The sequence below is a fragment of the Balaenoptera ricei genome, chromosome 2 (assembly GCF_028023285.1).
Source record: "Balaenoptera ricei isolate mBalRic1 chromosome 2, mBalRic1.hap2, whole genome shotgun sequence".
Taxonomy (NCBI): domain Eukaryota; kingdom Metazoa; phylum Chordata; class Mammalia; order Artiodactyla; family Balaenopteridae; genus Balaenoptera; species Balaenoptera ricei.
Genome location: NC_082640.1, coordinates 73,541,470 through 73,558,198, shown reverse-complemented (window position 1 = coordinate 73,558,198; position 16,729 = coordinate 73,541,470). Strand labels below are relative to the sequence as shown.

General features: G+C 48.5%; 1 protein-coding gene across 6 annotated transcripts in view; it reads left to right on the top strand.

Annotated features, from left to right (window-relative positions):
- The window catches only part of TLN2 (talin 2), a 448,826-nt gene extending 438,381 nt beyond the window's left edge, over window positions 1-10,445 (top strand). For all 6 annotated transcript variants that reach the window (XM_059913125.1, XM_059913126.1, XM_059913128.1 and 3 more), the window contains 5 exons: window positions 1,329-1,454; window positions 4,569-4,631; window positions 4,723-4,905; window positions 7,743-7,868; window positions 9,411-10,445. In XM_059913125.1, the coding sequence (XP_059769108.1) occupies window positions 1,329-1,454; window positions 4,569-4,631; window positions 4,723-4,905; window positions 7,743-7,868; window positions 9,411-9,539 (627 nt within the window). In that variant the 3' untranslated portion in view covers window positions 9,540-10,445. The remainder of the gene's footprint in view (window positions 1-1,328; window positions 1,455-4,568; window positions 4,632-4,722; window positions 4,906-7,742; window positions 7,869-9,410) is intronic.
- The last annotated feature ends 6,284 nt before the right edge of the window (window positions 10,446-16,729 follow it).

Genomic DNA, 16,729 nt, shown 5'->3' with positions numbered 1-16,729 from the left:
GCCTCATCTAGGAAAAACATATCATGATGGAGGCAGAGAAGTTTAGGTTTAGATCTGGTCTAGATTCTTCATGCTGCCACGTGATCTTGGCCCAATACTCCACCTCCCTAAGGTTCCCATTATAAATATAAGGATAAAGATAACTACTGTATATGATTTTTACTCTCTTTTTTGGTGAGGATTAAACAAGTTAATGCACGTGGAAGTGCCTCACAAAATACCTGCATATAGTAGACACTCTTAAAAACGTATCGCTGTTGTACAACATTGGGAATGTACTTAATGCCACTGAATCGTATACTTAAAATTGGTTCAAAGGGTAAATTTTGTGTTATATATATTTTACCAACACACACAAAGAAAAGTATTGCTATACCTGACCATCATCTCTTAATGCCTGAAAGGTACCAGCCACATCTTCAGCATTCTGTGACCGAAGGGGCACTTAACCATACTGGCTTAGATTCACAGAGCAATATTGCTGGAGGGGACCTTGGCGGTCGTCTAGTGTATTGTGATGTTCCGTCCCACCCAGCCTGGGACCAGGGTCTTTACACTTGCCCAACTTCCCGAAAGTTGATTCTTTTGTTGATGTTGATTCTTTTCAACATCGCAGGCGTTTGGCAGCAGGGGGCCTGGTGATGGTGTATTTAGAGCAGAGCCCTAACGGCCTGATAGCACCTGTGCAGTGGGGGGGAGCCAGTGTTCCTCCCCAGGTGGAGCCGTGCCTCGGGTTTCCAAGGGGTAAGCTCCACCTTGATGTCGCGTTGCCCCAATTTCTTTTCCACCACTGGTGATCTCTGGTTGGCATGTGGCTCTCTGCTCAGCCACAGAAATGCAAATACTTTTGTTTTCACCCAAGAGCAATAAGGTTTTTCACAGCTAATAGCCATCTTTCGTTTTTTCAACCCATTTTTCTGAGCCTTGAGTTGTGGGAGAGTGTGCCACCACCCACTCTTTGGATTTCAATTATTGATTATTTTGATTTGGGTTATTGATGCTAATGGAACCCTTCGAATGCATTTTATTCCCAGTGAATTTATGTCTTTTTAAAGATTCTGGTCTGGAAAAATAGTCTGTCTTTGAATTTCCTGATTTGAACTTTGTAAGGAATCTCAATGCTGGCAGTTTTTATCTTTTAGAGAAGGGGGGGGGGGCAGCAGACGGAGAGGCACCCAGCCAGCTTCAGCCTTTCTACCCTGGGTGTGGGTTGTGGATAAAAGGCCACGCACGGAGGAAGAGCCAGGTGACCAAGAAGTCAGTCATTTGGCAGAAAGCGCCCTTTGGGGATACGAATTGCATGTGATGCTGTTTTCTTTTGGTTATAGCAAGCGGATGAGACCCTGGATTTTGAAGAACAGATCTTGGAAGCTGCTAAATCCATTGCTGCTGCCACAAGTGCCCTGGTCAAATCGGCCTCGGCAGCCCAGAGGGAGCTGGTGGCCCAAGGAAAGGTGTGTAAACCCCACTGGCCAAGTGGCAGAAAGTTCACACAGCAAGAGCCTCTGAGGACTAAGAAAAAGGCGATACCGCTTGCGTCCTGACCAAGGAAGCCGTGCCGCCCCTTCCCTCCCTGACTTGCCCGGCTTTGTCCATCTCACTGGATACTCTGTTTGCTTCAGCCTGACAGACAGAATGAAGGGTTTAGCTTCCAGGCCTCTCATCTGCTTCTTGTCAAGGAGAGCTCCCACTCCAGGCAGCCATCAGGGCCTGAACAAGACATTTATTTTCCCCGCTGTACATTAGGCTATTTAAAGCCATAAACTCATATTTTCCTGGTGGATGGCTATATAAGCACCGTAGTCAGGGGCTTTATAATACCATGTCCAACTCCAGTGACTCCCTTCCTTTTCTTAGGACTGTTGAGCTGAATGCCGTCCCAACTCTGCAGTTAGCATTTTCCTTAGCCCTTTGGTCAAAAGGCCGGTCTGGTTTTAAAGCTGAGATTTCTTCAACCTGCTTCATCTCCAGTCACCCATTCCATCTGCATTAGCGTGAAAGCCTAGTTCTTTTTCAGTGATCCAAAGGATTAATAGTACATTAAACTAATTCCTGGATGTGAAAAGGCCTTCCAATTTAAAATATTCCGTGTGTCCTATTATTCCCATACAACATGGAACCACCCCATCCAAGTTACGTCTTGCAGAGAAGCCTCTCAATCATAGAGTCACCACGGAAATCCTGCCAGGTTTGGGAAATTTGGTCACTGTAACTGTCAGTCACTTATATTTGATGTTAAAAGGCCTTCGCTGTCAGTGTACAGATGACGGATGTGATTGTGTCTTTCTGGTTGTTTTTGTTTTATCATTTTTTTAAATATATATTTTATTTATTTATTTCGTTGTGCCGGGTGTTAGTTGAGTAGGCAGGCTCCGTAGTTGCGGCACATGGGCTCCTTAGTTGTGGCATGTGAACTTTTAGTTGCGGCATGCGCGTGGGATCTAGTTCCCTGACCAGAGATCAAACTGGGCCTCCAGCATTATGATTGCGGAGCCTTAACCACTGCACCACCAAGGAAGTCCAATTGACCTAAGAACTTGTAATACAGACAGTTATGCACAGCTGGTGGCCTTCTGTCTTCCTCCATGAAGTCTCTTGTGAGCTTAGCTGTGCCTTAATCCAACCTACGTCCACTGGTTCCTCTTTCTAAACCATTGTGTATCCAATACTGATGTATGTACATCTCCCCAACCAGCATGAATCTGTCCCTTTATGCTTCTCACTTATCCCCTGTAGATCTAGCAGAGTGTCGACCTCAGTCACCTAGGACTTGTTGACTAGTCGATATGTAAAGACCAAAAATGGATCATTGAGAAGAACATCCTACCTAAAACTTTCGATTTATTTGCACATTGATTAAAGAGCCATCTACGTGCTGGACACATTGCTAGACACTAGAGAATCAAACTTGAATATGGCCAAGCCTCTGTCCTCCAAGGAACTTATGCGTTCAAGCATTTAAAAAGTTGGTAACGGAGGTTCAGCTGGACCTGGGGAACTATAGATGATACGCAGGACGTTGGGGCCTTACCTGACCTTCAGCACTCCCTGATGTGCTGGCAGAGCTCCAGTTTCATATGCAAATTTAGATACTCATCTCTTTTTTTTTTTTCCCACACACACACACTGTATTTTATTTTTACAAGAGATAAATAAACTGACACCATGCATTGTAAATGGATGACCACAACAGAAGCAACAATGATTGCAATTACCAAACACGAAACACACTCATGCTATGTCATAATATTGACATTCAGTCCAGTAATCCTCCACTGTAACAGCTCCTTTACTTTGCAGTGAAAATTGGTTTGTATATTTTTTGCCTCTGTGTCCTTGTGGGATTTTTTTTTTATTATTCAAACAGAAAGTCACAAAAATTATAATCATCCTCATCAGTTCACTCAGTCCCATGTAATTAATTTTTTTTTCATCTTGATCTTTTGTTAGCACTTTTATGAATTCATCAGTTTTCCATTAGAGTTCTGAAAGGGCTTATTCATTCAGCTCAGCAGTATAGTCAGTTACCAGAAACCTGTACTTGTCAAGAGTCTTTTCCATGAATTCCCTGAAGATGAAACCCTTTTATAGGAACATATTTGCAAAAGCATCAGAGTACACCCAGAACTGTCTGTAAATGACAAAAGACTTAAAAATGACCACGGTTAAAGATTTGATGAAAGTTCATAATAATGCAATTGACAAGGAAATTTAGTTATTTCTGAGATATACATTTTAAAGTAATAACTAGAATTATGACTTATAACATTATACCAGAACATATAAGATTTTTAGAAATTTCATGTAATGTCTGAAACATTTATATTAACATATTTCCATACAAATAACCCAATGAATAGATACTCATCTCTTACCTCTCCAGGCACCTCCCACACATGTAAAGGTGTTTCCTCCTGTAGCCCCCTCTACATCTGGTCAGAAAATGTTTCACTGTTGCAACAATTCCTAAATAGAAACGGGGATCATCTTACTTCCAGCTTCTTACTTCTCTCCCCACCCCTGAAAAAAATGGTCTGTATTTCCTTAAGGCGAGGATCTGTGCTCAATTGTACGGAAAGAGACGCACCCCCTTTTTTAACATCATCTGCCAGAAAGTCACAGCATGGCTTCCAGGGTCAGGAATCAGGAGAGATTTAAGCTTCCTTCACCTCTTGAATGAAGAGGCCTCAGGGGCTCCCGTGTTGGAGATGGAGAAAGGTCAGCAGAGGAAATAGGCGTGTCAAGATAGCCCCATCCATCATTCCTGAGCCGTTTTCCCAGAAACGCGGTACCTGGCAGCGAAATGGAGGTCGTTGAGAGCGTTTCCGGTCGCCTCCTTGTGGCCCAGGTGGAAACCAGTCAGGACGTGCAGTCTTGGAGCTGCTGGGGTCCTGCATGGGAAACGGTGCTCCATTCTCCTGCCGGTGCTGTTGGCAAGAGTCCCAGGGAGGTGCTGCATGTCTGATGAGATGCTTTTCTCTCCAAATCCAGGGCAAGGTAGGGTTTGGGGGCTACAGGTCACCCTGTGCCTTCCCTCCCTCATTGCTGCTTTTCCTACTCCACTCTAGGTGGGCTCCATCCCCGCCAATGCCGCAGATGACGGACAATGGTCACAGGGCCTGATTTCTGCCGTGAGTTGCCCTCTCCTCCTTCCCCATTGGCTTTTTGGATCCCCTGAGGGAGGTTTGGGCCTCAAGTCACTTCTCTGTTGACTGTCCCCAGGCCCGGATGGTGGCAGCTGCGACCAGCAGTCTCTGCGAGGCGGCTAATGCCTCTGTGCAGGGGCACGCCAGTGAGGAGAAGCTCATCTCATCCGCCAAGCAGGTCGCCGCGTCCACGGCTCAGCTGCTCGTGGCCTGCAAGGTGAAGGCTGATCAGGATTCGGAGGCCATGAGGCGGCTACAGGTAATGGTCACTGATGCTGGTGGGAAAATACTCCTGTTGGAGCGGGTAAGTGTCACCAAAGGCGGCAGTCTCGCTTCCTTGGCATGACCCACCAGGCCTTCCATCAGCCAGCTCTGTCCCACATTTCTCATCTCCTGCCATGTGCAGCCATGCGTCCTACCCCTGCAACGCCACCAAACTGACGTTCTCCATGCGTGCCTCCTGGTCTCATGCCTTGGGATCCTCCTCCCCACCAGCCCCAACCTTGGTGAACTCCTACTCGTCCTTCATGACTCATCTCCAAAGCCACCTCTTCTGGGAAGCCCTCCTTGAATCCCAGACCTTGGGCAGTCAGTCCCTCTTCTGCCCGGCCATAGCCTTTGGGCAGACCAGTCTTGCAGTTCCTGTCACCCAGTACCACCACATTTATCTTTAGTCCACCTTTGACAAGGCTGTGAGCTTCTTAGGTGCAGGTACCAGATCTTTATCTTTGTGTCTCTCACTCCTAAGATGGTACCTGTTTCAGTGGAGGCTCTCATTCAGTGTTTGCTTAAGAAGAGAACAAAAGGACTGAGGAATTTATATGAGATGCTGCTAAGGTTTCCCAGAGCCCAGAGAACACACTTATGAAGGTGTCACTTGAGTTCTGCCCAGTGGATCTATGTTTTCCTGATTGTGTATTTTAAGCACAGTGAAAGAAATGTTGGAATGAAAAAGATCACATAGCTTCACCATCCTCACATGTCCAGTGCTATTTTTTTCTCTTCCTGTTTTTATCTTACACAAAATACTTTTGTCTAGTTGTCATCCTAACAGAGACATTCTGCATTTTTTTCACTTCACATTTTATCATACTTTTTTTTTTCCTTGAAGAAAAGGCTTCATAATGGCCCTGTGCAAAGTTAACTGGTTCATTCTTCATGAGTCTCATTTTTAATGATTGCATGATATTATATCAACTGATGATGCCAGAATTTCTCTATATGTTGGACATATTTGTTTCCAATTTTCTAGATGTTTGTTACTATAATAAATGTTGTAATACAGATTGTTTATGTTGCTAAAAATGTTTATGTAAGATCATAAATGGCAGAAATATTTGAACAATTCCACTGAGACTCGGGACTCTTGTCATATTTCCTAAGTTGTAAAGTGCATGGCCATTGTTTGGTCCTCCTGTGTCTGCCTCTCTCTGACCCACCTCCCTCACCTTCATTTTTCTCCTGGCATAAACCCAGGGGAAAATGGGGAGCTGCATGTTTGTGAATGTGCGATTCATGGGTTTGGGGGACACTCCTTTGGAAAACATCCTGAGTTAAGAGAGACCTGGGTTCAAGACCTGCCTCTACTATGTACAAAGTGCATAATCTTATACAAATCATTCAAAACCTTTCAGGCCTTAGTTGCCACGTCTGTAAAATGAGGATAGAGATGCCGGCACTGGCTCTTACAAGGGTCAGAAATGTGAAAGTGCTTTTGTAAGTCCTAAGGATTTACACAGATACAACCCAGCATCACTCTTATTATCATCATTACTGATTTATCTGGATGCTGCAATGTTGTGTGAATTCTTTACAATGACCCCAGAGGTTCTCTGGGGCTACACAGACCTATGTTCAAATCACAGCTCTATAACTTACCAGCTGCAGGATCTTAGATTAGTTATTCAACCTCACTTTCTACATAGAAAAGTGGACTAATGATTTCTGACCTCATAAAACTGTTTTGAGAATAAGCATATGATGACTGTTCGTCAAGCGCTAATGGGCCTCCCCTTCCCTTCTTGCGCGAGCCCTCGTGGTCCCCCTTGGCCACTTTAGATCACCAACCAGATGAGCCAGTTAACTTTAAATGAGAAAACTCTCAACTTTCTGATGGCTCACCCCCAAGAACAAGTCCTTGACGCTGAGGGGACTGGTCAAGGACTGTGGGAGATGTAACGAAGGCTTGACCACCGTGAAAAGGAAATTCCAGACCTCAGGTGGCAGAGGTCAAGTCCCCTGGGCCATGCCTTTTGAGCATTAAGAGTAAACCAGTGGGGGCTGTAGCCCTTGCTGAAGATCTAGGCTGCACGTGGACCAGCTCTTCTGCAGTGTGTCTGGCACTCGCCCCATCCTTGACCGTGCGGCATAAAGCCAGCTGTGACTCTAAAAGCACATCCGTAAAGGCCCTAGTTACTGTGGGGCTCCCATTCCTTCTGTGCAGGGGTAGGTTGTGCTTTCACAGCCCTTCATTCCCTCCAAAAGCATTCAGCGAGCCCCAGCCCTGCGCAGCCACTGTGCCCGGCGCTGGGGATGCAGAGACTGAAGTCACAGCCCCTGCCTTCAAGTTGCTCACTGTCCAGGAGGAAGACAGGCAACCACAAGTGTGGTAAAGGCTGCAAAGAAGCCAGCAGGGAGCTTTCCAGCAGCACCTGGGAGGGTGTGGGTAAGGCCGAGACGGACAGAAAGAGCGATCTCTGAGCCAAGTCCTCCAGTATGCCTCAGTAGGATGGGGCAGGGGGAGGTGGCTTTCTAACCAAGGAGGCAGCCCCTGGGCAAGTTTCTGTTAACACACATATCATAGTGCTATAATCGTGTATTCACATAATTTGTAATTCCCCTGAGACATGCGTGTTCCCTGGGAGCCAGGAAATGTGTCTCATTAACCTGTGAGTGAGCTAAGGTTAGGTAGGTGCCAGTGTTGGTAGAATCAACGGATGGATGGACAAATGGATACTACCTAGAGAGAAGTTCTGTGTTATATACAGTTGGGTGATAAATCAATTCATAGTCTCATGAACTGTGCCTCCATGTCTGTCTCGCTGAATCCAAATGGCTGTTTCTAATGATATAATGTGTGTTTTGTCCCCTCTCCAGGCAGCAGGAAACGCTGTGAAAAGAGCCTCAGACAATCTTGTGCGTGCAGCCCAGAAGGCAGCATTTGGCAAAGCTGATGACGATGATGTTGTAGTGAAAACAAAGTTTGTAGGGGGCATTGCTCAGGTTTGTGATTAAACCCAGACAGTGTTTACTCCCAGGATGAGCACGGTCTTATAACAGAGGCACGAAATAACAGTGGCTTAAACAAGATGGAAGTTTATTTCTCCCTGGTGAGAGACAGTCTTGGGTGTAAGCAGTCTAGGGATGGCGTGGAGGCTGCTTTGTGACTGAGACCCAGACCCCATCCGCCTACTGCTCCACCGTCCCTGAGATGTTGCCTTGGCAACGTCTTGTTCTAAGATGGCTTGGTAACCACCTCAGTTTTCCAGCCAGCATGAAGACGGAAAGTTAGGGCAGGCATGACTCTGAAGTTGTCTGCATCACTTGCTCTCACATGCCATTGGTCAGCGCTTCATCACATGGCCAGCCTAGCTGCAAAGGAGGCAGGGAAATGGAGTATTCTTTTCTGAGTAGCAGTGTGCCTACCTAAAAATCAGGGATTCTGTTATAGAAAAGGGAGAGGAGAGAATTGGAGGATAGCGATATTATCATTTAAATAAAATGATGCATTTGGAGCTGCTACTCACTCCAGATTTTTGGCCCTAGAGAAAGAATGAATGATGACCCTCTCCCAGAAGTTTTACAAGTGTGGATGAGAATCTGACTTATGCAGGCCTGCATTCTTGTGAATGAGAGTGGGGTGGAAAGGTCAGGAAACCATGCTTGCAGTTTGGAATGTGTTAATGTAAATCCTCTATATGAGATTGGTTTTCCAGCAGGAGCACTGAGGCCCTGTGGCTGAACTTACTCATTCCCATGCCTTTCTTAGCTCTTCCTGAACCACTCCCTGTGTTTGGAAATACACAGGATGCATTTTTACCAGAATCTGCTTCTTGATACACTAGTTCCATGAGAAGTTTCATGAAGAAGGGTCTCTGATCAAACAGTTCTGGGAATCACTGACTTCTGTACTCCCTCCTCAGATATCACAATGCTCGTTAGTCTAGCAAGACTCTGAAAAGACCTTTGCTTTTCAGAAATCTACTTGACTTTCTTGAGCACAGACTTACCCTTTCCCCTTTATACCTATTAACTAATATTCCTCAGATCACACCTTAGAAGCATGAAGTAAATATATGAAAGCCGTCTAGTAGTTAAGGAATCCAGCTTTAGCCTCGAGAATACCCGGGCCGGGTCCTGCTCCACCAGATGGGCCCCTTCAGGAAAGTGGACCCACATCTCTGAGATTCAGCTTTCTCATTGGAAAAATGGGACATTCAATAGGCCATACTTCACACTGTTGCCATGAAGATGATGGGACACTCCGTGTGAAGTGCTTACACCAGAGCCTGGTGCATCATAGGGACGCAGTATATATTTGCTGTTAAATCAGTGGCCAGAAGTCAGCTTATTGTCTTGGATCGTTGGTCTCAAAACCTGAACCGTGGCACAGAGGCTGGTTTCCAGAGCTAAGAATACTTAGTCCCGGGACACTACTGTGTCCCACTGTAGCAGAGGCTGTGGGAGCTCATGAGGCAAGCAGTGGAGGGGAGGGCAGTTTCCTAAAAAGTTTCAGATCCATCCAGCTTGTTGCTTTGCTTCTAGATCATTGCCGCCCAGGAGGAAATGCTGAAGAAAGAGCGAGAACTGGAAGAAGCAAGGAAAAAACTAGCCCAGATCCGCCAACAGCAGTATAAATTCCTACCCACCGAGCTGAGGGAGGACGAAGGCTAAGGCCAGAGCCAAGAGGGTGCACCCCAGGGGCCGGCCACGCGAGAACTGGATGGACAGTGGTCCTGAGGGGCCGGGCACCGCCCTGGCACTGCCCACCTCCCCCTGGGGTGAGCCGGGGGCCCTGAGCTCTCCTGCTCGCTCCTCTGTCTTGTCGGGCACCAGCTGCATGATGGTGATGTCACGCGGTACAGTGTGTTCCACCCACAGCTCCTCTGCCACCTCCCCCAACCCCGCCTCACTGTATCTCAGGAGAGAGGGGGCGCGGGTTCATGGACTGGTAACAAAAAGGAGGAGTCAGTATTACATCGTCCTCAGACACTCGCGCTTCTGTTGGTCCTTCTCTGGGCCTGCTGTGAAATCTTAATAGGAAAAAAAAAAAAAAACCAAACAGCTCGGGGGAAATCCTTGATGCCATAGCTACTCAAAGATACTCTTCTCCCTCTCAGGAGAAGATGGACGTTGGAGTTGGACACGGTGAATAAAGGCCAGAAGCATAAACCAGTGTGGACTCCAGGAGGGCAACTCGGGTCCTCCTGCTGTGTCTCAAGCACTGGCTCACCCAGAGGGTGAAGAATTCCTGCTCCTGTTTGCACGCTTTCTTGCCTCAGTGTGTAAGCTCGTTGTACAATCTAGACCCAACTTGTATTCTGTGGCCCAGAAAATCGAATGATTTTTTTTTTTTTTCCTCCATAATCCAAAGGGGCAGAGGTATGGGGGACTGGCAGGGCTCAGTGAGCAGGAGCTGTAATAAAATGTGTGGGCTCCTTACTGTGTAGAGGCTGTTTGAGTTCATACAAATTCATCCACACAAACCCAGGTCCCCCAGGTGACAGTCAGTACAACAGCCCGCCTTAGGCATCTGAAGTGGGGATTCAGCTCCAATAAAGCAATTCCTTGGTGACCTCATCTTTAGGTTCCACATCAGCTTCTCTGCTCTCAAAATGATCAGAATTCAAGATCCTATTAAAAAAATCTGTCATCCGCCCTCCAACCCGTGATGGATGTTTTCTCTATGTCCTAATTGTCCCAAAATCTAGATGCATTTTAACATCATTACAAACCTTTAACAAGATAGTTTTGCTAATTAGCCCATCTTAGAGGTGAAGACATATCGTATTTTCAGAGTCTGTCTTCTGTACGCTACGGTTCGAGAATTACAGTTCGAGAGTTTCCCCCCTCCTCTCCTTTCTCTTTTCGGAGCCCTCTCCTTAGAAGGGCATTTTAAGATGTTGAACTTAACTTTAATCTGAGCCTTTCCCCAAGACAGTACATGAAGGATGAATGACCTGTCGGATAGATCCTAATGCCAGGTAGCACTTGTCTTTGAAAAACAATTCATCGGGGGAAGACAATGGTGAAAGAGGTACGTGGTTTTTGAAAGCTGCTAACTGTTGAACTCCACTTCTCCGCAGTAATGTGGTATCACATCTCGTATTTCATTCACAGTATAGTTTGAATATTCCACCCAGGGGAAAAGTTGATGCTTTGGTCCACAAAAAGTATCACCTGTAGACCTTGCCCCATGGTCCTGCTTTAACAGACTGTGGCCCATACCATGGTTTTAAAATATAATTAAACTTTGGACAGCTTCTCATATTTATAAGAAACTTGTAAGTGTTCCACATAGTAGAATTTTTTCCCAGACAAGTTGGAAGTTACAGGAAATACAGTGTAAATGAGAAGCAAGTGGAGAGAGTATGTAGAGAGTTGGGGATGAAGGCATCGACTCAAGAGGAGAGAGCTGGCAGGGCCCTAGCACCTAATGGGAGAAACTAACAAACTCTTGGCTTGCCCTCTTCCAGTGTAGCTAGTACAACTTTTCACTGCTGTCCTGGGCTGCACCCCCTTGGATCTTAGCCCGTGGACTGGGGGCTCTCTCCAAGGGACACTTTGCGGACGGGCACAGGGTGCTTTCTAAGATTAAGAATCCCACCCAGAGGCTCAGAGTCTAGCTGTGTTAATGGCCTCATGTAGCAGGCCTCTGGGGAGCTCCTCCATGGCCCACCCTTGCCCCCTTTTCTTCCAGGCTGTGTGATTGCTCCTCCCCTTCCAGCTGTCCCCTGTCATAGCCTGGCGTCGCAGGAGCCAGGCAGGGCCAAGCAGTGAGTTCTCTGTCCCTGCCTCAGAGTCGTTTAAAACTTCCACTGCGTTTGATACCAGAAAAAACCTCCAGAGACAAGCCAAATGGAAAGGCCTTTAAAGAACAGGTATGGAACAAAGTTGGTATCTGTAGGACCTGTATAAATATTCTCCCGTCTGGTGTGTTCAGCTGCTGTGAGCTTTGGTGAAGCTGATTCCCATTTACCACCTGGTGTGGTGTGCTTTTTCATCTGTCCCTTCCCCATCCACCCTCCGTCACATACATGAGTGGCCTCATGGCTGGCTTGGTCTCTCCTCATTTCATGAAATGGGGGAAAGGCTGTGCTTTAGGCGTAATTTAATAAGCACTCCTGTAGGTGTCCCCAGATGGCAGTGAGGGGGGTGCTTCTGGTTTTTCTTCAAAGGGAAATAACAGGTATGAATCGGTTTGGGGTGTGAATGTTCATTTCAGAGCATCTAACAAGAGAGTGGGTTCAGGGTAAAAATGGTCCCAGGCCTGGAGCATAGAAATGCCTCTCTGTGTGAAGGGGGAGCAGGTGTGTAGGTGTGTGTCTCATGAGAGGAGATGACAGGAAGCCTTGAGCTGATCTTTGTGCCCAGAAATTGTTGTCTCTGAAGATCAAAAAAGGAACCTGAACTGGGCTTCAGAACTGCCCAGTGATCTGGGAGTTTGGGCTTTGCTTGGTTCTGCCTTTCAAAAAAAAGTCTTTGGGTAAGGATGCTAAAGCCATATTCAGCTGAATAAGCAGCTCTTGTTTAAATTGCTGGCATCCAGTCAGGTGTGGGCCTGGTGATCAGTGCCAGCGGGTACCTCAGGTCCTGGGCGGCCCTCCAGGCAGGTGTTATGGGCCCCGCAGGCCACCTAGAGGGTGGCCGCGTGGTTAGCGGGTGAGCCCTGTGTGCTTTATCGTGGAAAACTCCTTAGGGCTTCTCATAGGCTCTCCCTGCTTGCGTTCTGGGTGTGTTGTCAGTGAGTTTAACTTATCAAAATATTATAACCAAAATTCACCCAAGAGAGTAAACCCTACCACCCACATGATCCCGAGGCCACAGCCTCATGCAGAAGCCAGGCCGCAGGGTGATGTGGTGAGCAAGCCTGCTCTCTCCGTGGCCGTGAACCCCCAGATCTTCCCCAGCACTGAGGTTCTGGGCTCTGCCCTGGGGATTCTGGCCTTCAGCCCCCAGCACAGGCTATCAGTGTGTTCGGCTCTCAGACCCTGGGGGGAAGCTTCCCTCTGCTGACTGAGGTGATGGCCACCTCTGAGAGCCTTGTGGGAGCCCGAGGAACTGGGGGATGTTCACTTCAGGCTCAGAGGCAGTAGAGTTCAGAAACCCCGAGATCGTGAGAGCTATGCCGGCAGCTCAGGTACCACCACGGCACGGCCTCCTCAGGGGGTGGCCTCTGTGGGGGGGGGACATCTTCCCCCCGCTGGGTCCCCAAGTGCCAAGTTGAAACATCCCTGAGACAACCGCCCCGTCCTTCCGAGTGTCTGCTCGGCATGTTATGCTTACGGGCGTTAGGAACAGGCATGTGGCAGAGCTTCTGTTGACTAACTGAAAAAACAAACACTACAAAGAGACATTTCTCGTCTGTAAAAGAGGTTTGGCTTTGCCTTCCTCGGAGCCCGCCTCCCAGCCCTCCGCAGATGTCCCTGTGTCAGTCACCCCGTAGGCATCTCCTGGTTCCACAAAGCATGCAGCTGGGTTTCACTCAGCCACCTTCTCACCACGCTGCAAAATCCAGAAGGAAACGGGATGGTGAAGTTCTGCCCCAGGTCGTAATGTCTTTATGGTCACATAAATTATTATTATTTTTTATTCACCAGAAATAAACTTGTAAAGGAATGAACCTGTGTGAAAGTCTCATGGGAATGAGAGGAACGCGGAAGAGAGGAAGAGGAGGCTGTGCCTTTATCATGTGAGAGAAAGTCCCCCTTGACTACCAGATCCTTAGTCACCAAAGTGTATTCGAGAAGGAGTGTGTGTGTGTGTGTGTGTGACCAAGGCAAAGTCAGGGAACCACTGAATTCCATACAGCTTTGTTGACTCTGGAGAAAATTCAAATAAGAAATAGACCGGGGCTTCCCTGGTGGCGCAGTGGTTAAGAATCCGCCTGCCAATGCAGGGGACACAGGTTCGAGCCCTGGTCTGGGAAGATCCCACATGTCGCGGAGCAACTAAGCCCGTGCGCCACAACTACTGAGCCTGTGCGCTCTACAGCCCGCAAGCCACAACTACTGAGCCTGTGTTCCACAACTACTGAGTAGCCCTCTCTCTCCACAGCTAGAGAAAGCCCATGCGCAGCAACTAAGACCCAAGGCAGCCAAAAAGAAAAAAAAAAGAAATAGACCGTAAGTAGGAAGATGCAATTATCTTCCCCTTAAAGAAGGAAGGGTCCCAGGCAAGGAGCTTGGGCTCTCGGACCATGCGTGTCACCTGATGGGAAGGTTGCACAGCTGGATGCAGAGTGCAGATATTCCTCTGCAAACCTGACTCAGGACCTGACCCTGGAAGGATAACTTCACCTCCAGCAGCCGAGGCAGAAGTGCACCTCCAGAGATTGTACCCCTCCTTCCTGTCGGAATGGGGGTGCAGATTGTTTGGCCAGAGTCCTCGTCTGGGGGAACCAGACTCGGAAAAATGTGAGGCGTAGGCGTATCTCATCCGTAAGAGGGCCATGTCACAGAATCACCATAGCAACGGAGAGAGTGTCACCAGTATGGCTGACAACTAAGAGGATTATTTTTCCTCCTGAAATGGTGATTTGGAATCTCTGAGCCCATTAGTCATGTTTTTCTGTCTTTGACTTAGAAATGGGGATGGGGCTGACTACCCCGTTTTTAAGGGAGATAGGAAGGTGGGAATCCTGAGGCGTGCAGTCCGCGAGGGGGTAAGGGGAGCTGATGTCTGGGGTCTCCTGAGTGAGCTGGGCTGGACCTGCAACCTCCTCAGCCCTGGGCAACCGTGGGCAAGGTGCTCTGGCCGTTTTGCAGAGGGGCAAACGGGACTCAGCCAGGCACGGCAGTGGCAGGCGTGGGATTGGAAGCTGTCTGCAGGGATTTAGATCCTCTGCAGCTAAATCAGGCTGACCCACAGTCAGAGACCTTACTGAGTGCCCCGTCACCTACTGTGTGCGGGACACTGGAGACCCTGCCTTATTCCTGGAGAAGGTCACATTCCAGGGAGGACAAACGTGAGCCCAGGCCGGGGGCAAAGAGGACAGAGCCCTGGAGTTGGGAAAAGCCTTCAATAAGAGGGCATCTGGCCTAACTCCTAATGAATAGGCGTTTCCCAGGCAGAGAAGTGGGTGAGGGGGCGTGGGCAGCATTCCAGGCAGTGGGAACAGCATGTGCATGAGCGGGTGGATTGCTTAGGGGGACAAGTAAGAATTCAGTGTGGTCAGGGCTAGGGGTAAGTGGCATGAAGGGGAGGGTGACCAGGAGCACAGTGAGGGGCCTTGTGTCAGGCCAGGGCACCTGGGATTGTTAGCAGGTGAATCGCTCTGCAGGCGCATCAGAAGAGAGATTCTATTCTTGGAGAACTCAGGATCCAAGTGTGGGGATAACAAAGGTCAGCAACTCTGGAGTAAATTAGGTCCCAAGCTATTGTGCCAGAAATGTTCAGAGCAAGGAAGGAGGATGGGAGGCGAGCCACAGAGCCTCTCAGGAGGAGATGCCACAGCAGGAGGGACCACTGCCAGGAGTCAGGGCAGGCTTTGTTTACAGGGGAGCGAGGGGTTTCATCTCTAGATGGCTAGCACTTACTGTACAGGGGGTACGTACATGTGCCAGGCGCTGACCTTCATCACCCCCTTTAGTCCCCACCACAACCACGTAAAGCATGACACCTAGGCACTCTTTTATCCTCATTTTATAGATAAGGCTCAGGCACAGAGAGGTTGGGTAACTTGCCCAATGCCACACAGCTTGGCAGAACTGGGATCTCCCAATCACTGTGTTAAGATCACACAGCTAGTGGGTGACCAAGCAGAAACGAACTCCAGTTTGTTTCCAAAGCTCATGTTTTTAACCAACTGTTGTTGGAGGAGCTGTCTGAGCCTGGCAGATTGGATAGAAATTAGGCAGAGGTAGAGAGAGGGACCTCAGAGCAGAGGGGGCCACATGAGCACGTGGTAGAGCCTGGGACCTGCGAGAGGGACTGTGGGGCAGTTGGGGATAGTGGGGTCCTCAGGAGAGGGTGGCGAGTCCTCGTGTGTAGGAGGGGAGTGGGGCGGCCTGAGGAGCACTGAATGAGTGCCCAGCTAAGGAGCTTTTTTTTTTTTTTTTTTTTTTTAACGCGCAGGTTACTGTGAGCCTGGTTTGACTTTACTCTCACCTGGTGTCTCCAAAATCCTGTTGTGGGTCTTTTTCTCTCAGACCACAATTCACTCCTGAGGCTAAACCACTAGTGCTCCTGAGTAACCCTGTGGTTCAGAGTAATTAAACCATGTGTTTTTGTTTGAACACTCTCTACCCTGAGCAGGACAGGATCGCAGTGGTTTTGCTCCCTGAATGTCCCAGAGCAAGAAGCCCTCTGTGCCCAGGGGCAGAAGTGCCCAGTGGGGCTGGCACCTGGGGGAACGGGAGCAGGCCTCAGCGCTTGCGGCTGTATTAGGAGCTTCCTCTCTGCTTCGGCCTCTCTCTCTGGAGACTCCAGGACTTACTTTTAGAAAGAGAAGTTTGATTCAATTAAGCCCAGAACTGAATGTTGAAGAAGTGCTTTCTGGGCTCCCTGGAAGGTGGGCCTTGTTGTCATTGTGGCCTGGGCGTTGGGGCAGCCCAGAGTGAGAAGGGGCCTGAGTCAGGCCCCCGGGTCCTGTAGCCCAGCCCCCTGATGTTATAAGGGCATCCGGGGGAAGCAGGAAGGGAGGGGCAGACTGGACTCTGTGGGCATGAGGGAAGATGGGAAGAGACTAAAAGGCACAGTTGTTCCCTTCAAAGACTTTGCTGAAGAATGCAGTCTCCTGCAAGGGAAGCGACAATAGTGCAAGTTGCCCACTGTCGGGCTGAAGTCAGGGAGGGAGTGATGTGGGCTGGGTTCTTGGGGAGGAGGCTGGCTGGAGGAGACCCTCAATTGATGGCAAGCAGTTG